The following is a 25,321-nucleotide window of genomic DNA, read 5'->3' as shown; positions in this document are numbered from 1 at the left end:
TTTGCCTGATTTCTGTGATTACCACAGGGATTTTTTTTGGGGGGGTCTTTACAGAAATCCGCTGAATTGTCTAGCAGCCACCCCAGATTGCCCCTATTTATAAGTATTCATAATGATTGAATACATTCCTATAATCAGTCTGGAGTCCCTTGACCTCTTTCTTTGGTATCAAACTCATCCCATGGTTATACAGGAGGTACAGGGTTCCCCAGTCAGGGGAATTCTGGACCTTAAGTTGTGTACTATATACTGGTTATAAATGGCTAGATCCTTCTAGCATCTTGAGACTAGAAAGCAGAGATCTCTGGGCAAAATTCTCTTTTGTTGTTGTTGTTGTTGTTCAGTCATTTTACAGTCATGTCTAACTCACCATTTAGACCCTGGAGTGCTTTACCATTTCCTTCTCCAGCTTATTTTATAGATGAGGAACTGGTGCAAACAGGGTTAAGTCACTTGCCCAGGATCACACAGCTAGTAATTGTCTGAAGCCAGATTTAATCACAGTAAAATGAGTCTTCCTGACTCTAGGCCTGGTTCTGTATCCACTGTTCCACCTAGGTTCTCATTAGGTTCTTTTGTAAGCATCAAATTCTCTTATGAGCATCAAATATGTGATGTATCAGTCCTTCTCGACTTATTCAGGTGTGGGGAGAAAATAACCATCCTGGTTTTCCGGTGTTTTTGTTTTAAGTATCATCACTGTAGCTTCTGCAGGAGGACTATGAGGCTTAGCACTTTGCTAAAGATCTCTTCCTATATTTTAAGCCATGACTATGTCTGGTACTAGAGGAATATTGCAGTACAATTTGTCATATCTGCCCAGGCTCTCTTTCATACTTAAAAATCCTCTCCCTCCTCAAGTCTGCATTTTGGAATCCTCTGCTTCCTTCAAGTCTTAACTGAGTTTCCACTTTGTTCACAGGTCCACTCTAACCCCCTTATTTTATACATGTTAGATGAGGAACACAAGCCCAAGGAGGTTAGATGATTTAGTAATTAACTAATTAATTTAGCAGAACCAAGAGAACATTGTTTGTATATGGTAACAACAGTATTGTTTGAAGAATGACTTTGAGCGAAATAAATAATTTTGACTATTATAAATACCCAAATTAACTATAGAGGACCTATGAAGAAAGGACATAAGAAGATGCACTATCTGCATCCAGAGAAAGAACTGATAAATAGAAGTATGTATAGAATAATTGTGTGTGTGTGTGTGTGTGTGTGTGTGTGTGTAATGGTAGTCATCTCTAGGGTGGGTTGGGGGAGGGAAGAAAAAAGGAAAAAAAAAAGAAATTTACATGATAACTTTATAATTTAAAAAGAATCACATTATATATAATGGATTTGCATTTTCAAGGGCAATCATCTTTTTTATTATACTGTACTATAGTAATGCTTGTTTTAATCCACAAATAAAACATTTTTAAAAAATGATGTAGTAATGCCTGGCACACAGTAGGCACTTAATAAATGTTTATCGATTGACCCAAAATCACACAAATAATAAGTAGCAGAATAAGTGTTTGAACCCAACGCCTCTGATTCCTAATCCAGGGCTCTTTCTGCCACAGTGTGTTACCTCTAATACCTGTGGTTAGCTTCTTTAGCTAGAAAATTGTGAGGATCAAATGAATCCAGGTCTTTTATGAACTATTATTGCTTCAGTCTAAGACAAATATATCAAGTACCCAAAGAGAAGAATATTTTCTTAAGTTTCTTCATATAATCAGATACATTGAAATGAAAGGAGAAGCCTGCCAACAGGACATCCACTTTCTGTTCTCTTCTACTGTAGTGGTTTTTCCTTTTTGAAGGGCTCAGATAAAAAGCACAGAAGTTGCCAGAAGCTTTTCAAGTTTGCATGTACAAATATTTAACATGTGCATATGAGTAATGCCATCTGTTGACTGACCTGACTGTGGGAGGCAGGCGGAGTTCTTCCATTTATTTCAAGGAGGGGAGGATGTACTGGGGGCATAGAGAACTGCTCCTTGTAGCCAATGGCTTTTTGGAGTCTGCTCCCCAAGGACCAGTCCAGTTAAGTTCTGTGAGGCCCCTTCCCAAAAGGTTGGATACCAGCTTATGGGGTTTTTTTTTTTTCGGTTTGTTTGTTGATGTTTGTTTGTTTGTTTTGTTTGTCCATAATAACTCATGAAGACTATTTGTAAGGACATAGAGAGTGTGACTTATTTTGGTAGAAGGAAGCCTCAAAAGGCTGAAATCATGGATCCTTGAAATATTGATGTATTTAAATAACAACAATAGTAATAGTGATTGTTGTTGTTCAGTTGGGTCTAACTCTTTGTGATCCCATTTGGGGTTTTCTTGGTAAAGATTTTGAAATAATTTGCCATTTCCTTCCACAGCTCATTTTACAAATGAGGAAACTGAGGCAAACAGGGTTAAGTGACTTGCCCAGGGCCACATAGCTAGCAAGTGGTTAAAGCCGGATTTGAACTCAGGAAGATGAGTCTTCCTGACTCTAGGCACCTTATCCACTGCACCACTTAGCTGCTCAGTAATAATGATAGCTAGTATTAACATAGAACTTTAAGGTTTGCAAAATACTTTATAAATATCATCTCATTTGATCTTCACAACACTTATGGGAAGTTGGTACTATTATCTTCATTTTCAAGTGAAGAATTAGAGGCGGGGTCACACATCCAATAAGTGTCTGAGTGTGAATTTGAACCGGAGTTTTCCTGACTCTCTAAGTCCACTACTCTCTTCACTGAGCCACCTGGCTATATTCCTGTGTATATTGATATAAAGGCTAGATCTCTTAATGAGGTAAAGTTTTTCTGCATTGTTTTATTTTTTTGAATTTTATTTATTTTATTCAGAACTTAAGAAATAAACAAGCATTGTTTTATTAGCCATAATTTTTTTTTTGATCCAGAATTATAATTTTATTGGTGTACAGCGTACCCATTGTGGAAATTCTCTCCCTGATGAAGGTCAAAACCTCATCAGCCTCCTTTGCTAAGCTTATAGAATTACCTGAGGGTAGGGTAAAGGGGGCAGAGAGGTTAGTGGAGTCACGTACTAAGTATAGAGGGCAGGGCTTGAGTCTTTTCAGGCTCCCATGCCTGCTCTCTGTCCACAACATAGAAGATCTTACAAACCTGAATTAACCTAAAGTTAACTTTCTAGGAAAAGTCATCTTTTTACATGTTGTCTAGAATGGGATACCCCTACTTTTTATCCTGTGTATACTCCCACTGTCACAAGCACTGGAGAAGGGAAACACCAATTATCCTACATCATAGGATATCTCTGTAGTTAACCCAAGAGAGGAAAACCTTAACAATTACCAGGGTCTGATCCTGTGGAGGTACTGGTCCCTCTTCTCGGGAAAAACAGGAAACAGGAAAGTGAACATTGTGCCAACTGACAATACTAGCCAATTTGTTAGTAGTTGTGACATATTTTTGTGTATGTGTGTGGGGGGGGGAGGGATGTTATTAATTGATACAACAGCAACATTCTTTAGTAGTAAGTTGACAGAAAAGTAGAAGGATAAAGGTCAGGCTGGGTGGGGATGAAGTCTTATAAGATGAAGCCTTGTAGGCTAAGTAACAAATATGTTTGACAATTATGTGGAATGATGCTTGGAGAAAGACTCAAGTTCAACCTCAGCCACATTGTGAAGTTCCAATTCCAGTTCCCATGAACCCACTCTTTAGCCTGTGTTCTGTCTTCTGTAACGCAGAGCTTTCTTTAAAGAAAAACCGTTCAGAGTTCCCTCAGCAACACAAACACCCTGCCTTCCACTGATGATCTTCTGGCCAGTTACTGTGCTGCTGCTGAATGTTTGGATGGGCTGGGGACCCCTCCTTCAGAAGCTTATAGGGTGTACTCTGGGGGAAGGTGTGGTATAGTGGAAAGATTCATGGACTTGCAGTCATCATGACCAGTATTTGAATTTCTCCTAAGACACTAGCCTTGTAACTCTAGGCAAAATTATTTAATCTCTCAGTTTCAATTTCCTCATAGTAAAAGGAGTGTTATAAAACCACCAACTTCATGGGGTTATTATGAGGATCAAATGAATATGTAAAATGCTTTGCAAGCTTTAAAGTGATATGTAAATCTTGTTCAGTCATTTCAGTTGTGTTTGACTCTTTGTGACCCCATTTGGGGTGTTCTTGGCAAAGTGACTAGAGTGGTTTGCTTTTTCCTTCCTATTTTATAGATGAGGAAACTGAGGCAAATAGGGTTAAGTGACTTGCCCAGTCACACAGCTAGTAAGTGGCCAGATTTTAACTCAGGAAGGTAAGTCTTCCTGATTCCAGGCTTGGTGCTCTGTCCACTGTGCCACCTTGCTGCTATCAACTAATATTATGTACTAGGCACTGAGCTAGATGCAAAGATAAGTAACATAAGGGCTCTACTCTCAAAGAGTTTACTGTCAGGTATCCTGTAGCTTGTTTTTGATGGCGGTGGTTGTTTTTCAGTTATGTCCAACTCTTTATGACCCCATGGACTATAGCATGCCAGGCCTTTCTATCCTCCACTATCTCCCGAAGTCCATCCAAGCTCTTGAAGGTGGTGCCATTTGCTTAATTAGTATAGGCAGTAATAGAAAACTTCCTACTCATAAACTAGGCCACCCACATAAACCCCCGTGAGGCCCCATAGTATAGTTGATATAGTTAAATATTTAGAGTCAGAGAGCTTGAGTTTGAATACTAGTTCTCTCTCTCTCTTTTTTTTTTAACTTGTGTAGCCTTAGGATATTTTGTTTCTCTGGGCCTCAGTTTCCACATCTATAAAATGAGAACTAGATGATTGCTGGGGTCTCTTCCAGCACTGAATCCTATGATCCCATGAACTGTTGGTGCAGTCTCTCATGCTAGAACATTGTGGTGTTCATTAAACATTGTTAAAATAAGTTATCTATTCCAAAGGACTGGATCAGTTTAGTAAACTTGATGTCTCATCAGCTTTAGCCTTCTTCCTGGAAGGCCCTGAAAGGTTGTACCCTCAGTTTTGGGAATAGCCTGCCTCTCCTATTGGCATATGATAGTTCTATATTTGTGGTGCCAAGGATCGTGGAGTAAGTTAAAAATCGTTGTCACTTACAACCTTCCAAGGAAAGTACATTTATTTTAAGTTCTGGAACCAGTTGCTACATTACTGCGTGGCAACCAAAGCCCATCATTTCTTCTCAATCAGTCCACCTCTGTGACAGGAGAATCTCTTTTTAGCTTTAGCTAGTATTTATGGGTGTGGTTTGTTGTGTTTTTAATGGCAACATCTTGAAAGTGTTGATGTGAAGGGCAAAATGGCCCTAGTGAATAAGGATTATAAGGAAGGCTGGAATGTGGACAAGAAAGTCACTCATTTTTGGAAGTATTCATTCCCTAGAGACCATCAAAGAATTCCCTGAGTTCAGAGGAGATGCCTAGCTTTGCTTTAATGTGTGAGAACTTTTATGGGTAAGTTGTGGGATTTTTTTTTTTTTTTTTACATAGTATGTTTGGTTTGAACCACAAATCTACAGCTGGTAGAAATATGAGGTGCACATTTTGGTGGATTTGAGAAGGGTGTGAGCAAAACTGGTTTCTTCTGAATATCTACCCTGTGAAGTTTTTTTGGTCTAGTTTACTAATGATGGGTCTCCCAAACTATTGCAGCCCGAGATAGAGAATAGGGCATTGCTTTTAGGTTATCCAAACAGCAAAGTCTTGTTCTACTTCTATTTGAAGGGTATTTGAAAGTACTATATTTTACCAGTTGTCAATCAAAACCAAATGCTACATAATTATAATGACCAAGCTTGTTTAAAAGAAAAGATACGACAAAGTATCTCCCATTTCTTTCCAGAGGTAGAGACAATGGATAGAGAAGACTGCAATATATTTTTCTTAATGAATATCAATGCTAAATTTTTATTTAAAAATTTTAATAGTATTTTTCCAATTACATATAAAGACAATTTTTAACATTTACTTAAAAAAAAACTTTGAGTTCCAATTTTTTTTACCTCCCCCTTGCCTAAGACAGTAAGCAATTTGATATGGGTTACATATGTGCAATCATGTGAAACATATTTCCACATTAGTTATGTTGTGAAAGAAGAAACAGACCAAAAGAAAAAAGATGTGAAAAAAAATTAAGTGAAAATGAAATAATTCAATCTGCATTTAAATTCCATCAATTCTTTCTCTGAATGTGGATAGCATTTTTCCTGACAAGTCCTTTGGAATTGGAAGACTCATATATTGTCAGACTTTTTTAGTATGTCGGTTAGCTTTGCTGAACTCTTTTGCCCTCTTCCTTGTTATAAGGGGAAATTCTCTGAGAAAGGAAGGAGGAATACATTTAACAATGTTGGTAATATAAAAACAAAAGATATTGATAAATGATGATTTTTAAAAATATTTTACTAGCCTTCAAGGAGGAACTATAATGACATGTGTTGTTTCCATACATCCTCTAAAATAGAGGAAATCTAATCAAGTTCAAAATCTCTCCAATTGTCTGAACCTTCCTTGCATCCTGTCTTTTGAGCTGATGTTTGCCATTTTTTTTCCCAATGGAAATCTTCCCTTGGAAATAAGTGGTAGGTTGGAGTGAAAGGTCCTGAAGAAACATACTCTTCGATAGATCCTTTGATATTCATTCTCATATCACCTTTTCAGAGAAGGTTCTAGTCACTCTGAAATTCCCTTAGCTGATCACAATCTATTGCTTTTCCATCTCTCCCTTTGCCTTCCCATACCAAACCCTACTCTTTTTTCTTTTTTTCCATTTAATAGTATTTTATTTTTTCCCAATTACATGTAAAGATAGTTTTCCATATTTACTCTTATAAGATTTCAAGTTCCAATTTTTTTTCTCCCTCACCCCCCCCAAGATGGCAAGCAATCTGATATAGGCTATACATGTACAATCATATTAAATAAATTTCCACATTAGTCATGTTGTGAAAGAAGAATCAGAACAAAAGAGAAAAACCATGAGAAAGGGAAAAAAAAAAGAGATAATAGTATGCTTCGATCTGCATTCAGACTCCATAATTTTTTCTCTGGATGTGGACAGCATTTTCCATCATGAGTCTTTTAAAATTGTCTTAAATCAGGGATGGTGAACCTGTGGTACCTTTAAAGGGATTTGTTCTGTGAAGTTTGGATTCAGTCAGAGGGCTGCACTGGAGGACCTACGGCCACATGTGGCCTCGAGGCAGTAGGTTCCCTACCCCTGTCTTAGATCATTGTATTACTGAGAGGAGGTAAGGCTATCAAAGTTGATCATCACACAGTGTGGCTGTTACTGTGTTCAGTGTTCTTCTGGTACTGTTTACTTCACTCAACATCAGTTCATGTAAGTTTTTCCAGGTTTTTCTGAAATCCTCCTGCTCATATTTTTGTACATGTGAGTTCTTTTCTCTTTTTTATGCTCTCTTTTAGATACAGAACTAGTAGTGGTCTTTGTGACCCCTTTTGGGGTTTTCCTGGCAGAGATACTAGAGTGTTTTGTCATTTCCTTTTTTCAGCTCATTTGACAGATGAGGAAACTGAGGCAAACAGGGTTAAGTGACTTGCCACTTAAGGTCAAAGGGTAATCACAGTTTTATAGCCCTTTGGGCATAGTTCCAAAATGGTTGTATCAGTTTACAACTCCACCAACAATGCATTAATGTTCCAATTTTCCCACATCTTCTCCAATGTTTATGATTTTCCTTTTTTTTTTTTCATATTTGCCAATCTGATTGGTATGAGGTGGTACCTCAGAGTTGTTTCTCATGTTTAGGAGAAAGCCTTGGTATAAATGAATTCAGATCCAGTTTCTTTGACCAAGAATTTAATTGACATTGAACAAAACTATGGTTGGCTATGTGAATTGAATAGTAGGCAAATTATTATAGCTAGTTAGTGCAGTGGATAGAGTGCAGGTCTAGAATCAGAAAGACTCATCTTACTAAGTTCAAATCTGGTCTCAGACACTTACTAATTTTGTGACCCTGGGCAAGTCACTTAACCCTGTTTGCCTCAGTTTCCTCATCTGTCAAATGAGCTGAAAAAAGGAAATGACAAAACACTCTAGTATCTCTGCCAGGAAAACCCCAAAAAGGGTCACAAAAAGTCAGATGTGACTGAAATGACTGAACAATATATCACAGCTTCAGTTTTGGCAACATCTCCCTGAATCCTTATATCTGATAGAAATAATGAGATGCTGATACTCTTATAGAATGGGAATTAAGGAATATTTCAATTCATATGAACTCCACAAAGTGTTTCAAGTGAGTATTTTGTGTTACATAGGTACCAAGGGTGCAAAGATGAATAAGATATAGTCTGAGCCCTCAAGAAGCTTACACTCTTTTCCTAGTTTCATATACAGTGAATTTTTTTGATTAGTCTTGGTGTCAGAAAAAATAAGTTAGTTATGTAAACTTCATATTTTGAAAACTTAAAAAAAAAACACTATGTAAATATGAGCTGTTCAGCACTTGCTCTTATGTTCAAAGTCCAGTGCTTTCAAGAGTATTGAGAGATGGAAAGAGCTTGTAGTGATTACTTTCTTGTTGAATCTCTCCATTTTACAGATGAGGAAACTGTGGCCCAGGAGATGAAAGAGTTTCTTCAAGGTCACACGAGTTATAATTGGAACAAGTGGGATTTGACCCCAAGGGCTCAGCCTCCAAACTCAGTGCTTTTTCTATTATAACACATTCTCTTTCCCATAGGTGCTTACTGAATCTGTAGGATCTTAGATTTTGAACTGAAAGGGACCTTGAGGTAATTAGGTTCTGTTGTCTCATTTTACAGATAAGGAAATTGGAGCCACAAAGACTTACAAAAGTTAGGCAATAATGATCATCAAAGATAGAATTTGAACCTATCTGATTCCAGTCTGCACTCTCTATTGTGTGGTACTGCTTCCTTATTTGAATTGAATTGAATTGACTTGAATTATAGCCTAATTCTCCTCTTTACCTCTAGAGGAAAGGAGGAAGATACAGACATATCTTCTTAGATAGAGGGAAGACAGCACCTTCCTCTGCCTCATTTGTTTATCTCTCAGATTCTGTCCTCAAGACAGGGGTCTACACAAAAAACCCCTGCACTTTCAGGAACCAATGTCATTTGCATTTGCCTTCACTATAGTTTCGCCATGGTTTTTGAAAGGTGGTGCTGTAGAGTTAACTGGCTGTAGAATCAGCGTAAAGCCAGTAGATAGTTGACTGGAAGAATTGTTAGTTGAGCTCACCCTAGTCACATCTCTCTTTGAGAGCAACTCTGCTACACCCAAGGATGGGCACAGTGCCCATGTGGGGTTATTCTCCTTCCATGTCCTTTTCCCTCTCAGGCAAAGTCACACTAGTCATGGCAGGTCAAACTAAGTATTTTCTTCACTGGCCAGGGAAAATTTTGCTCATTCGTTGATTCTCCCAACATCTCTTTGAATTTAAGTGGAAAATATATATTCCTCTTGTAGGAATGGTGAGACTTACTGACAGAAAGCAGATTGTACAAGGTTACTGGATGACTTTGGGAGTGAGGGCTGAGAGTTCCTTCAGTAGGCGTTGACTGAGAGCCTGTGGTGTGTGGAACTCTGTATGAGGCACTGCCTGGGAGGAAAGGATACAGAAGATAAACAAAGATCACTGCTTGCCTTTACAGAACTTAAAGCCCATTTTGAGCAGGGGATCTTAGGACCTTTTTTGTGTCATGGGGCCTTTGGGAATCTGATGAAGCCTGTGGACCCCTTCTCAGAATAATGTTTTTAAATGCACTTAAGAAAATACTTAGGATTACAAAGGAAATCAATTATATTCAAATAAAGATATAATTTTTTTTCCTCATCTAAATTCATGGACCACCTGAAAGCCTCTGGTTTAGAGAGACAGCATGTATACTTGAAATTATAGCAGAACAAATATCTGCATGGGAAAAATTATATAGTACTAATTGATTCTACAGGGTCCAAGAGAAACAAAATAGAAAAATATTGTTAGAATCAGGCAGGTGGAATTTGGTAGTGGAGATTCACTGGAATAGGGTGGTTGGGGCTAGTCCCTAGTTCTGTGAATTATCTACTAGGGCATGCTGTCTTTGTCTTGGATTCTCCTCTTAGACAATGCTTTTTCTTTGGTTTTCCTCTTCCTTCTGCTTCTACTGGAAATCTGTGTTTAAAAGCACACATGAGCACTAAGCCTGGCCCTTCCTATACAGAAATAACACAGTTCTGGTGTTTTTCTACCTCTTTGTTTAGGCCTTACTTAGAGGCTGGTATAGCAAAGGAAGAAGGTTGGTACTAGACAAACACAATAACAACTGTACATTTATAAAACTCTTTAAGGCTTACAAAGCACTTTTCTTAAAATAATCATTTAAGGTAGGTAAAACAAGCATTTTCTGACCATACATTCCTTTGAGGATGTCTCATGTATTTTGTGCTACTTCTTACAAAGAAGTTATCAGTGACAATAAGCTCCAGCCCATGTATTCACTTCATCCTTGCCTATGTTGTTCTTTGGTTCTTGTGCAATTTTATATCTCCACTTTCTGGTGTTCCACGGCTTATAATATTAGGAGGCCATTGGTGTTTAAAAAATGTGCTTTATAGTCAAGAAGAAGTCTGGGATTATCAAAAGGACCGTATAGGTTTACAAGGACAATCTAACACATTCTCCTCCATTTCAAATGTGGTCCCAGCTCATTGTCCATCTTCAGAGGTTATCCAAGATGTCAAGATATATACATACATACACACATATATATAGATATTGATATAGAGATACATAGATATCGATATATATATATATATAGATATAGATATAGATATAGATACAGATATAGATATAGATATAGATGGGAGAATATGGTGGACTATCTCTAACCCAGTGGTGTAAAACCCAAATTGAAATGAGAGCTACTAAATCAACATAAGGATCCCTGCAGCTGCATATTGACTTAGAAAACCATATGCTAATGTTATTTATTTTCTATTGTGTGTTATTAAATATTTCCTAATTCCATTTTAATCTGGATGAGTTGCACAGAGCCACCAGCAGCACATTTGACACTTCTGCTCTATTCAATTGCACCTCAAAATCTGAGCAATATTCACTTTTTTTTCTTAGTTCTCCCTTTCACCCCACCCCATTACTTTATAATTATTCTGTATATATTTTTTAATATGGACATGTTATTTTGTCCCTCTCCCCCAGTAAGATGTAAGTTTTTTGAGGGAAAGCATTATTTTATCCTCTGCACCTCTACTAGATAGTGCCATGGCCATCTCACAAAGGGACAGTGCTCTCAGATGCTCTTATTTATGTACAATTATTTTATAGTTTACTTTTTTAAAGTAATTTTTTATTTTGTTTTTGATCTCTTAATTATGAATTTAGTTGAAATTTAATTTAAATTTAGTTTAAACAGTGAGCATATATGGCTCTAATTCTTGTGTTGGGCTGGAGAGTGGTCCATTAAACAAAATTTTTAAACATTAAATTTTTTCAGACAAAGGCTCTAGTTAAGTGATTAATTCAATCAGTTTGAGTCATGGTCGATGGGAAATGGCCAGTTGAAGCTGGATACAGTTGAATGCAGTCATTATGCATTATCCGGTGGAAATTCAGTGAAGAGTGGTTAGCAAGATAAGATTTCATTGTTAAATCATCTTTTGGCAGTGAGATTTTTCTTTAGGTAACAGGTCCTTCATGGGAATAAAGGGACTGTTGTGCTTGGTATTCTCCTATTTTCATATCATGCTTTATCTTTTGTGTTTCAGGGAAAGGTGCACCTTGAGATGAGGCTGAGTGAGGTCATTACAGACACTGGTGTCATTTGCCATAAACTTGCCACCAGGTAAGCCTTGAGAATACAACGAATTAACTGAAATTCATGTGATGTTCTTTCATGTATCATGAAGTATGACATAAAGTAATAACTAATTTTTAACAACTATTCCCTAACTTATGTATTAGAGTGAGCATCATCACCTTCAAATCAAGGTCCTTGGGAGGTGACATGTTTATCCCAGTAATACCAATATGGCTCAGAATATTTTTAGAATACTTCATTGGGAACTGCCTTCAAAGTTTGCAGAAATGTTTCTTATAAATAGTTCCATCGGTGGTAAATCTTCATCTGTTAAGGGAGGATTTAGTTTCTGGCAATATCCAAAAAGGGAATCATCTAGATATTTAGTTTAAAATGACTTATGTTCTGGTGTGGCTCAGATACTGACCCTGAAGACCGCCACAAATGAGGGGTTCCAAAAGTATTTCAAATGAACACAGCATTGTAATTAGTATACAGCTTCCCACAGTCACTTCTTTGAAGATATATAAGTCCTGATATTTTTTAAAAGGTCTTATTAATATGTAGTCAAATCAACAAACATTTATTAAGCACCTACTGTACTAAGGCTAATTAATATATGTTTGATGGTAGGGAGTGGGGTATAGCAGTTATAACTATGAAAAAATTTTTGAAGCAGGTCTCTCTGATAAAGGCTTCATTTCTCAGATATATAGAGAACTGAGTCAAATTTATAAAAATAAGAGCCATTCCCCAACTGATAAATGATCAAAAGACATGAACAATCAGTTTTCAGATGAAGTAATCAAAGCCATCTACAGCCATATGAAAAAATGCTCTAAATCACTATTGATTGGAGAAATGCAAACTGAAACAATTCTGAGGTACTACCTCACACTTATTAGATTACTAATAGGACAGAAAAGGAAAATCACAAATGTTGGAGGGGATGTGGGAATGAGAAATTAATGCACTGTTGGTGGAGTTGTGAATCGATTCAACCATTTTGTAGAGTAATTTAGAACTACGCCCAAAGGACTATAAAACCATGCGTAGTATGGTTTGACCTAGTAATACCACTAGTAGGTCTGTATCCCAAAAGAGATAAAAAAGAAAAAGAAAAAGGACCTTTATGTACAAAAATATTCATAGCAGCTCTTTTTGTGGTGGCAAAGAATTGGAAATTTTTGGGATGCCACCAACTGGGGAATGGCAGAACAAGTTGTGGTATATGCTTGTGATGGAATACTATTGTACTATAAGAAATAATGAGCAAGATGCTCTCAGAAAAACCTGGAAAGATTTACATGAACTGATGCAAAGTGAAATGAATAGAACCAGTAGAACCCATTGTACACAGTAATAGCAATATTGTAAGATGATCAGCTGTGATACAATGATCCAAGACAACTCTGAAGGACTTAACGAAAAATGCTATTATCCCTAGAGAAAGAACTGATGGTGTCTGAATATAGATCATAGCATACTTTTTTTGGCTTTCTTTATTTTTCTTGAGTTTTTTTGGTCTATGTTTTCTTTTATATTATGACTAATATGGAAATATGTTTTGTATGACTACACATGTATAACCTATATCAAATTGCTTGCCTTGTCAATGGAGGGGGAAGGAGGGAGGAAGGGAGAGAAAGTAGAACTCAAAATTTTAAAAGCAGATGTTAGAAATTGTTTTTACAAGTAAATGGGGGGAAAATAAAATACTCAATAAATAATTTAAAAAATACATATTAGCTGTATGATGGATAGATGTGCTTCCAAAATCATGGTACCAATCATGAAGTTATTTGTGTTTCTCTTGTACTTAATGAAGGGCAGTATGACATAGTGGATAAAGAATCAGCTTTGGAGTCAAAGAGAACTGGGTTCAAGTCCTACCTTTGACATGTACTGGCTGTGTGACCCAGGGCAAATCATTTAATCTCTCAGGGTCTAGGTCTGAGGTACCAAAGACACCAGATTAAAAGGTAATTCGGGAGCAGCTACGTGGTGCAGTGGATAGAGCAGTAACCCCCAGAATTAGGAGGACCTAAGTTCAAATCTGGCCTCACACTTATTAGCTGTGTAACCCTGGACAAGTCACTTAGTCACAATTGCCTCTAAAAAAGATAATGGGGAAATATTTTACAAAATAAATAAAAATACAATAAAACAGATAACATCATGTTTGAAAACTAAGTTAATAGCAGCCTACAGGGAATACTTATGTATGAATTAGTGGCCCCCTTTTCAATTTGAGTTTGACATGGCTGCTCTAAGCAATCAAAATTAGAAGATGCATTGGTAAAGAGAGTTTCATTATCTGGCACTTCTTTATACCACTGAAATCCCTATCCATTGAATAAGATTCCTGAGCTGTGTAACCTTGGGCAAGTCTCTGGCACTCAGTCTCCGAATTCTTCAGATAGGGATAATGATATTCCTGCTACCTAATTCACACTTTGTTTTTAGGATCAAATAAGGGAAAAAAATGTATGTAAACCAGTTTGTAAGCCTTAAAGTGTTATATCAATGTTAAACCATTTTCATTTTCATTCGTAGTGTTTTTCAAGCCCAGGAATCCCAAATCATCTCCTCTCTTCAAATCCATAGCTTGATATGTTACTGAATTTGAAATCAATTTTCTTGAGTGTTTCTAGCCAGTGGTGTTTTGCATCAAGGGTAGTTTTATAACCTCGGCAGCATCTGATAATCTTGATTCATGAAGATTATTTTAGTAGGAGTTATATATAGCATGTTGGCTACTGCTTCAGAAACCCTAAAGACCCAACCACATCATCTTCGATGACTATGCATTGCTTCCCAAAGATCTACTGTGCAATTTTCTCCCATCACTCCCATGCCATCCCAGAAAACCACACACACACACACACACACACACTCGTATGCCTATAATTCTTGTTCCTCTGTACCAGGGGCTCTTAACCTGGGGTGTGTGGATTTGTTTTGTTTTGTTTTGTTATAATATTTTGGTAACTGTATATTTCAGTATTATCCCTTTCCTTTGTAATCCTACGTATGTTAATTTATGCACTTAAAAACATTCTTCTGAGAAAAGATCCATAGGCTTCACCAGGTTGCCAAAGGGATCCATGGCACAAAAGAGATTAAGAAGCACCAAATAACTCATCAGATGGTACTCTGAGAAATCCTATAGAATTTAAAAATTGCCTGCTTCCCATATGTTCAGTTGCTTAAGAATACCATCTTTTGGGGGAAGATCAAATACCCGCATTATGTACTTCAAGTAGGAGTAGGACTATAGGGTTTAGAGCAGAAGCTTGATACTTCCTAAAGTATGGAACTGAAATTACCAAGATTGCTCAAGATACTTCAATGGCTCCCTCTTGCCTCAAGGGCAAAATAAAAATTCCTCTGGATTCAGGTGCTTTCATAGAGGCACTTCAAGCTGTCTTTCCAAGATGATTACATATTATTCTCTATAATGCTTCTGCATTCCAGCCAGACTATGACTGTTTGCACGCCATCTCCTGGAAGACACCACCTCCTGGAACACTCTCTCTCCTCACCTCTGCCTCTTAGAATCCCAAGTTCCCTTCAAGGACCAGCTCAAGGGCTCCCTACCTCCTACCTACTCCAAATTATTAGTGTTCTCTACCAACCCAAACCCTTAAGATTAATTTGAATTTATTTATCTGTGTGAATTTTGTACCCTCCCAGACCTCCGTCCCAGCAGTATCTAAGTACAGTGTGGGCAGATAGTTTAATTTTCTGTCTCTTTCTAGCTTTTGCCTATGGCGAAGTTATTAATAAGTGACTGTTGACTTTCTCTGAGTTAAAGTGAAGGGACTTAGAGAACATTTCGTCCAAGGAGTGCCTGGAAGTGAATAGGATTTTTGTGACTGGGAGGTTTTCTCACTTGGGGCTCTCTATGGAGAGCAAAAAAACCATGCAGCTAGATTGTAAAATTGATTGCCTATTTGAATAGACAGTGGACTTTGTTGGTGTCATATGAGCAGCAATTTATCTAAGCTTCTAATCCATTATAATGATAAGTTGTATACAGTCTGATTCTGAGTCTAGTCTCAAAGTCAGTTCCAGGAGCAAGGCACTGGTGTACTGGAAAGAGAATTAGAATCCAAGGGCTTGGGGTCAAAACCCTTTCTCCACAACTTAGTAGTTATGTGATCTTGGGCAGATCACTTCATCCCATTGGCCTGGTTTTGTTTTTTAATATGTAAAATGTTAGAATCAGACTAAATGATCTCTAAGCTCCTTCCAGTTTTTCTTATCTGTGATCCTCAAATGGTATAATAATTTGATCTTCTCTTAGCCCACTGTTTAGTCCTAGCTCTCTAGAGGCAGTTAGGGAGGAAAGATTTTAGTTCAAATCCATTCTCAGACACTTTCTAGCTGTGTGACCCTGGATAAATTACCTAACCTCTGTTTGCCTCAGTTTTCTCAACTGTAAAATGAGATAATAATGGCATCTGCCTCCCAGGCTTTTTGTGAGAAACAAATAACATAGTATTTGTTAAGTGCTTACCACAATGTCTGGCACAAAGTAGACATTTAACATCTTTCCCTCCTTCCTTCCTTCCTTCCTTCCTTCCTTCCTTCCTTCCTTCCTTCCTTCTTTCCTTTCTGCCTTCCTTCCTTCTTTGTTTCCTTCCTCCCTCCCTCCTTTCCCTTCCTTTCTGTCTCTTCCCTCTCTCCCTTCCTTCTTTCCTTCCTTGGCATAGTTAGCTGTCAAATCGGTAAAAATAGAGGTCCTTCTATGCCAGGGATTCTTAATCCGGGGTCTGTAAAAATATTTTTATACCTGTGTTTCAATAGAATTGATTTTCTTTGTGATCCTATCTAATTTCACTCATTTAAATCATTATTCTGAGAATGACTCCTTGGATTTCATCAGACTGCTGAAAGTGCCCATGCATGATACACAGAATGGTTAATCCTCACTTTGTGGTTTTTCTTCTTGATTATTAAAGCCTTCCCTCAGGGGCCTTCCTACTTTTGATATATGAAGAAGTTCATTAGCTAAGTCTCTTATTTTGACCTTTTCCCTTCACTCCGACCCCATCCCTGGAAAGAAAAGGGTTTATTCAGGGCTTATTCCAACAGTCAGTGCAGTTTTAGCAGTAAGATTTTCAGAACATCTTTGTGGGGAAGGGGCCACTTTTCTTGTCCATTTCTCCACCCCCACTGAAATATCTGGGTTTATCAAGATGCCTTCTTAATTCCAAATCTGTTGCATGGAGCCTCTTTGCTGTCTATTCCACTATTTCATTTTTAGAGCTAACTGGTTCACCAAAAGGAAATTATAAAAATTCTACACCTAATTTTTTTTTAAAAAAAAATCAACATTGGGCCAAGGTAGATTCAGTGGCACTCCTGTCTTGAAGGACAGACAGGGGCATGTAATCTTCACTCTTCATTGCTTTGAATTTCATTGCTCAACTCATTGACACTTCTTAATGAGTGCCTATTCTCGCCTTCTTGCTCCTTTTCTCCTGTTGACACTGAACGCACAAATGCAAGGGCACATACAGAGTCAAGATTACAATAGCACCTTGTGACACTTGAAGATGTGGATTCCAAGAATGCATTGTGTCGAAAAGCAGAGACTGCCTCCAGCAGCAAATGACAGACAGCCAGGCTCTGCATAGATTTTGGATTCTATCAGGATTGGTAAGGACTTTAACTAGCAATTTGCAGTCCTAGATGCAACCTGATTTAAATTTCAGATGAAAGGCTTTTTCTTTTTTTCTCATATTAAACACATGGGTAAGGGACAATTTTTTTTTTTTTGCTTTTTTTAAAAATTTTTATTGTCAAGGCAGATTTGATTCTTGTAAAGAATTAATGGGTACTAAATTGGTCTATATTCGTCATACCTAATGGTCTGTTACAGCAACCTGACGTTTACCTTAATGAAGACAAAGGTCTTGATGGTTGTATGCTGTATTGCTCTTTCTCTGAAATCCTGGATAAATTGCTAGATGGAACACATATTATACTAACCATCTTATTGTTGCTGTTTTCAACTTTGCCCAACTCACTTGTAGAAAAATGCCTTCATTTACCCTAAAAATTGATTTCTTATGAGTATTATGCCAATGCAATACCTGATGACATTTCTTTCAAAAATCTATATAGATTTGGATATACTAAAATCTCGACTTTCTATCTTATTAAGTTTTCTAATGATGCTGTTTACCATTACACAGCCATCATCATATGTATGTCTAGACATAGTAGTATCTATTCTATATCTGACTTTATTACTTTACAATACTCACATGTGCTCCATTCCTGAATGTGTACACATATGTACCTGGAATATCTATACACATTTTTTCAAATGGGGCTCATTTTTGCTGGACCATTCTGTGTGTTTATATAGCCTCTGTATCTAAAGCAGCAAAATATTTAGAACATTTTGCTATAAATTTAATAATTCTCAACAAAAAGAAACAAATGTACATTTTTTTAAAAATGAGGCTCAATTTAACTGGACTCTTCTGGTTATTTGTATAGCCTCTATACCTGTATCAGCACAATATTTAAAACATTTGCTATTAATTTAATAATTCTGAACAAAAAATGTGCAAAATAAATGATAAGATATTATATGAACTGGGATGCAATGCTATACAATAGAAAGAGGACCTAAGTTCAAACACTGCCTCAGATGTTTACTACCTATGTGACCTTGGGTAATCTCTTCCTCCTTTGGGAGATGAAAGCTTTAGACTAGATGATCTTCAAGGTTCCTTTCAGCTCCCAAGCTAAGCTCCCCCAAGCCTGTAGTCCTTTAGCGTCCAGGTCCTACCACAATGCCTTTTTGCCCTAGTAGGCACTTAATAAATGCTCATTGATTAATTTTGCAAGGTGGACCCAAATAAATTTACCAATAGCAGACAAAAGGTATTTTTGTGGTATGCCCCCTTCTGAAGTCCCACTTCAGTTGTTCTTCAGTCTTTTTTTCAATCATGTCTGACTTATCATGACCCCATTTGGAGTTTCCCTGGCAGAGACACAGGAGTGGTTCACTATTTCCTTCTCCCGCTCATTTCATAGATGAGGAAATTGAGGCAAACAGGGTTAAGTGACTTACCCAGGGTCACACAGATGTTGAGTGTCTGAGGCTAGATTTGAACTCGGGAAGATGTGTCTTCTTGATTCCAAGTGTAGCCACCGTCCCACTTAGTTGTCCCCAAAGTTCTACCACCTCTGGTTTTATTTCTATAAATAAAATACTGGGAGTCATAAAGGGCTTTAACATTGTCCTTTCATCTTCACGTTATAATACCTAATCATTATTTTCGGTTAGAAAAAGAAAGAAAAAGAAAGAACAGGGAATTCCCTGTAGTGGAAACTAGAAGAGCAAAGTTCTGCTTTTTAATCTGAATGTTGATTTCCCTTTAGTGTTAGTTAACAATCTCCCTATGCCTCAGTTTTTATATCTCTGAAATAGCTATTCCTCTCTCATATTAAAGGGGTTTCACTGGGATAAGTGCTATGATATCTGAAATTATTTATTTCTACTCCCCCCCATTTAATTTTAAGGGCAGTTAGATGGCTCAGTGGATAGAGCATAGGGCTTGGAATCAGGAAGACTCATTTTCCTGAGTTAAAATATGGCTTTAGACACTTAATAGCTGTGTGACCCTGGGCAAGTCTCTTAACCCTGTTTGCCTCAGTTCCTCATCTGTAAAATGAGTTGGGGAAGGACATGGTAAACTACTCCAGGATCTTTGCCAAGAAAACCTCAAATGGGAGCTGAACAACAACATGTTATTTTATTTTGTTCTCAATTACATGTAAAAAAATTTTAACATTAGTTTTTGAAAATTTTGAGTTCTAAATTCTCTCCCTCTTTCCTCTTCCCTCTCCTTGAGAAGGCAAGCAATTTTACATAAATTATACATACGAAGTCATATAAAATATATTTCCATATTACCCTTGTGGCAAAAGAAAACAAAGACAAAAAAAGGACAAAAAAATTAAAGTTAAAAAAGTATACTTTAATCTGAATTCAGACTACATTAGTTCTTCCTCTGAAGATGGATTAGCATTTTTCATCACAAGTCCTTCAGAATTGTCTTGGATCATTTTATTGCTGAAAATAACTAAGTGATTCACAGTTCATCATCATACAATATTGCTATTACCGTGTGCAACATTCTCCTGGTTCTGCTCACTTCACTTTGCGTCAGTTCATGTAAGTCTTCCCAAGTTTTTCTGAAAGCATCCTGCTAGTCATTTCTTATAGCCTAAAAGTATTCCATCACAATCATGTACAACTTTTAATTCTTTGCCACCACAAAAGAGTTGTTATCCATTTTATATCTCATAATGCACTCTATCTCTTGTTTAGTCATAAATTCTTTTCTTATCCATAGATCTGACAGATAAAATTTCCAAGCTCCCCTAAATTGCTTATGATATCAATATTTATGTCTAAATCATGTATCCGTGTTGACCTTATTTTGGTATACAGTGTGAGGTGTTAAACTCTACGTAGTTTCTGCCAAACTTCCTTCCAGATTTCCCAGCAGTATTTGCCAGTAGTGAATTCTTGTCCCCAAAATTTGGATCTTTGCATTTATCAATATGAAATTCTGTGGTCCTTTCCTACTGTATATTGTATAACTTATCTATTCCACTGATCCACCATTCTGTTTCTTAGCCAGTACCAAATTGTTTTGATTATTACTGCTTTATAATACAGTTTGAGTACTAGTATGTCTAGGCTACTTTCCTTCACATTTTCCCCTCATTGATTCCCTTGATATTCTTGACCTTTTGTTCCTCCAGATGAATTTTGTTAATATTTTTTCTAGCTCTATAAAGGTAGTTTGATTGGCATGGTACTGAACAAGTAAATTAATTTAGGCAGTATTGTTGCTTTTTATTAAGTTGACTCAGCCTATCCATGAGCAATTAATATTTCTTTAATTGTTTAGATATGACTTTATTTGTGTGACAAGTGTTTTATAATTGTATTCATATAACTTCTGTGTTTGTCTTGGCAGGTAGACTTTCAAGTATTTTATATTGTCTACAGTTATTTTAAAAGGAATTAATCTTTATGTCTCTTGCTGCTGGACTTTGTTGGTAATATATGGAATTCTGATAATGTATGTGGGTTCATTTTATATCCTGCAACTTTGCTGAAGTTGTTAAGTATTTCCTAGTTTTTTAGTTGATTCTCTTGAATTCTCTAAGTATACCATCTGTTTCCTTGTTGCCTATTCTTCAATTTCTTTTTCTTCCCTTATTGCTATAGCTAGCAGTTCTAGTGAAATATTGAATAATAGTGGTGATAATGGGCACCCTTGCTTCCACCCCTGATTGTACTGGGAAGGCTTCTAGCTTATCCCCATTATAGAAAATGCTTACTGATGTCTTTAGATAGACACGACTTGTCATTTTCAGGAAAGCTCCATTTACTCTTATGCTTTCTAGTCTTTTAATACAAGTGAATGTTGTATTCTGTCAAAAGCTTTTTCTTCATCTATTGAGATAATCATGATTTCTGTTGGTTTTGTTATTGATATGGTTAATTATAGTTTTTCTAATGTTGAACCAGCCCTGCATTCCTGTATAAATCCCACCTGTTCATAGTATATGATCTTTGTGGTATATTGTTATAATCTCTTTGCTAGTATTTTATTTAAAATTTTTGTATCAATATTAATTAGGGAAATTGTCCTATAGCTTTTCTTTCCCTCTATTTTGGCTCTTTCTGGTTTAAATATCAGCACCATATTTGTGTTGTAAAAGGAATTTGGTAGGATTCTTTCTTTGCCTATTTTTCCAAATAGTTTATATAGCATTGGAATTAATTGTTCTTTGAATGTTTGGTAGAATTCACTTGTGAATCCATCTGGCCCTGGGTATTTTTAATTAGGGAGTTCATTTGTAGCTTTCTTTTTCTAAGATAGGGTTTGCTCATTTTGCCAGCCTATTTCTTGACTTTTAACTTTATGTTAAAGTTGGGCTCTGCCAAGCTTCATGATTTTCACGCTGTTGTTTTTAGAGCTCACTCTGGAGGTATGTAAATTTTTGGTGCTTCCAAGGTAATACCATCTAAGGAGAGGTGCGATCTCCTGGTGCTCTCCTGGCCTGTGCTCTGGTCTTTACCCAGGAAGGGGCTTTGTTCCCCTCTGTCGCAACTCTTGGCTTTGGAACTGTGACCAGGTCTGCTGTCCTGCACTCGTAAGTGCTAGTGCTTCTTTCTGGCTCAAGCCCTGCTTCTGCCACTATCTGTAGTAGTTAGCATCTATACAATGCTTTTGGGTTGATAAAGCAAGTTACAAATGTTAATTCATTTTATCCTCACTGCAACTCTGTGAAATAGGTGCCATTATTATTCCCATTTTATAGATTAGGACTTGAGACAGAGATTAAGGGACTTGCCAGGGTCACACAACTACTAAATAGCTGAGGCTGAATTTGAACTTGGGCCTTCCTGACTTCAGGTCCAGTGCACTGTGTACCTAGCTGCCTCTTATGCAAGTTATTTAACCTCTCTGAACCTATAAAAACATCCCCCTGTGGGGATATTGATGCTTGTGTTATTGACATTTCAGGCTTGTTTTAAGGAAAGCATTTTGGGAACTGTCAAGCTTGAGGCAAGTTTGAACTGTTATCATTATTATTTCATTTTGTCACAGTATAAACTACAACAATAACTCTAATAGTTACTGATAAATAGTCTTTAAGAACTACAACTTTTGTATATTTCCTTAGAGAAATAATATCCATTCTTCAAAAACACAGAATTAATACAACAAAAGAAAAGCAATGAAATGTGGGTATGGGAAGTAACCCAACATTGAACTAACAGAGAAAGATGAGACAATCACCTCAATAATTTCATCTCGTCAAGGTCAGGCATTCGGTTTAATGTCTGTAGTACACCTGTTGCTATCATAAAATGAAACTCTATCAAAGTTATTGCTCATCCCACATAATTCACACACACACATCTAGTAGGGGCTTGGCACTTGGAGGGGCCTTGCCACCTCCAACATAGGCTACATGAAGTCTAGGAGGTCTCAGAGGTATCCTAAAAGGGGACAAAATTGACTCTGGTACTACATAGTATACAGTACAGTTTAATTATTGAGGAAATGCAAAATATCTCATTGTCTGAAATGTTCATTCCAGATAGGACAGAAATGAAGCATTTGAATCTGCCTTTCTGATGGAGAATTAGGCATGCCCCATATCTTAAGTATGGAGCCAGCTCTATAATTTTCTTGGCAACATTTCTCTTTTTCTGCTCAGTTACTCCTCCTTCTCCCCTTCCCAGTTCTGCAGGTAGAAAAAGGGAGAAGGTAGCTGTCTGCATGATAAATGATGTTTGTACCAGTCTGTGCATGCAGAGTTCCCCAAGTGTTTCACAGATGGCAGTACGTGTTACCTGCATGTACTGGTGATGTTCAGTAGTTGTGCTTATAGCAGAGAGGTAGGAATCCTTTACCAAAATCATGGGTAACATTGGTGTGCGTTGTGGGATGTTCTGAATTCAGGAGTTCTTTAGCTCTGGAATTTAGAACATTCCACAAAAGAATGTTTGTTGGAGTAACAATAATAATAATACCTCATGTGCATATAATACCTAATAGTTTACAAAAGTACTTTCATTTACAACAGTCCTTTGAGGTAGAGGTAGCAAAAAGAAAATTATCCCCAATTAATAGGTACACCTTTAGTTTTCACTTTGTTTTCTCCACAAAAAGAACTGCTGTAAATATTTTTGTACATATAGGTCCTCCTTTTCCTTTTTCTTTGATCTCTTTTGGGGCATAGGTGTAGTAATATGATATTGCTGAGTCACAAACCTTTTTTAATTAAAAATATTTTTTCCCATTTTACAAGGTTTGTTTTTGTTTTGTGTTGTTGGGTTTTTTTGTTTTTGTTTTTTTGTTTGTTTGTTTGTTTTTGGCCAGAGAAGCTCATTTTAGGAGAGTACGATTATAGATTTTGAACTGGAAGGAAACTCAGAGATCATCTAGTCCAATACCACCCCCCTTCTCCCCCCCTCCACCCCATATTGCAGATGAAGAAACTGAGATCCATAGAGAGGCTAAGTAACTAGTAAATGTCAGAGGTGAAATTTGAACCTGATTCCAAGTACACTCTGTCCAGGGCACCATACTCCCTTTTTATTTCCCAGGCAACTGTGACTAGCACCTGACACAGGTGAGGAAACCAAAGATCCAAAGGGTTAAGCAATTTGTCCAAGGTCACAGAGCCAATTAGCAGTAGAATGAGGATTCACACTCAGGTCTCTCAGAGCTCTTTTCACTACATGATGGCATTTACATTGTAATGTTCAGAAGTAAACAGAAGGTGGTAGGGGAAAAGATGCATAGACAGTGTCTTATAAATTCTAGCCAAAAAGTGACTTTATTTCCCTTGATTCAATGTAAGAACTTTGCGCTGATTCATTTGAAAGCATTATTTATGTAGCAAGAAGTCATTAGAATATGCTTCATTACGACATATATCCAACTATGCCATGAATCAAATTCTGCCCCTTGCAATGTAACAACCACATACTGTTAGTTATCCTATTCTGCAGGCATTTGGCCCTATGCCTCTAAGCCATCATAATAAAGAGGAAAAAGGAGGAAAAAACCAAAACAGCAACAACAGAAAACATGTCAGTGAGTCTAGCTTCTTGCCTCCATTTTAGGATTCTGAGGGAAAGATGTTGAAACTGTTTCTACCATTTTTAATCACTTGTGGCCTTGCTGGTAGACAGTACAGTAGGAAACAGTTATAAAGGATATGCTGCTTCTGTAAAGTCTAAAAACAGCTCTGGGGCTCCCTGTCATTGGAAACTTGCTGTGTCATCCAGGGGAAGTCATGGTAGCTGCAATAGCAGCCTTTTTACCTCAAGCTAGTTGGACCTGATATGCTGCAGGCCTGACTGCACCCTCATTAATATTCTGGTTTGGGAGTATTTCTCTCTCTCTCTCTCTCTCTCTGTCTCTCTCTGGCTCTGTCTGTCTCTCTGCCTGCCTGCCTGCCTGCCTGTCTGTCTGTCTGTCTTTGTCTCTCTCTGTCTGTCTGTTTCTCCCCGTCTGCCTGTCTCTCTCCCTGCCCCCCTGCAACTGCCCAAGCATGACTAAGTGAAAAGAGCACATTAATGATAAACCTCAAATGATTATTGTCTTCAGTTGGTATGACATGTATGAAGTACCTTTAGTCTTGGAGGACTGGAAAGGGTTTTAAATCAACTTAATTAACTAAAAAAAAAAATTCACCAAACTGGGGAGTAGATTGTGACTATGTTATAACAACGAACATTCTCAAGAAGCATACCAGAAGACTGGAAAAAATCATTATCTTAGAATATGATGAAAAAAACCCAGTATGATGCTGAGTATTTGCAAATACTGGGTGTTTACAAAGTGTGACTGATTTGATTTTGCTAAATAAAAGTAAAGCCCTTTGAAAGGGGACAGTAAGTTGTCTGACCCACTCATCAGTGTGACATTAGCAGGGAATGGGACAGAATTCACTTTATC

General features: G+C 37.2%; 1 protein-coding gene across 2 annotated transcripts in view; it reads left to right on the top strand.

The window, feature by feature from the left end:
* LOC114046204 (ras GTPase-activating protein 3) overlaps window positions 1-25,321 on the top strand; it is a 287,029-nt gene that overhangs the window by 170,645 nt on the left and 91,063 nt on the right. For both annotated transcript variants that reach the window (XM_027866455.1, XM_027866454.1), the window contains exon 5: window positions 11,761-11,837. In XM_027866455.1, coding sequence (XP_027722256.1) covers window positions 11,761-11,837 — 77 coding nt within the window. The remainder of the gene's footprint in view (window positions 1-11,760; window positions 11,838-25,321) is intronic.

The sequence above is a fragment of the Vombatus ursinus genome, unplaced genomic scaffold (assembly GCF_900497805.2).
Source record: "Vombatus ursinus unplaced genomic scaffold, bare-nosed wombat genome assembly UNPS02014781.1, whole genome shotgun sequence".
Lineage (NCBI taxonomy): Eukaryota > Metazoa > Chordata > Mammalia > Diprotodontia > Vombatidae > Vombatus > Vombatus ursinus.
Note: the sequence above shows the minus strand (reverse complement) of the source record. Positions and strands in the feature narration are given on the sequence as shown.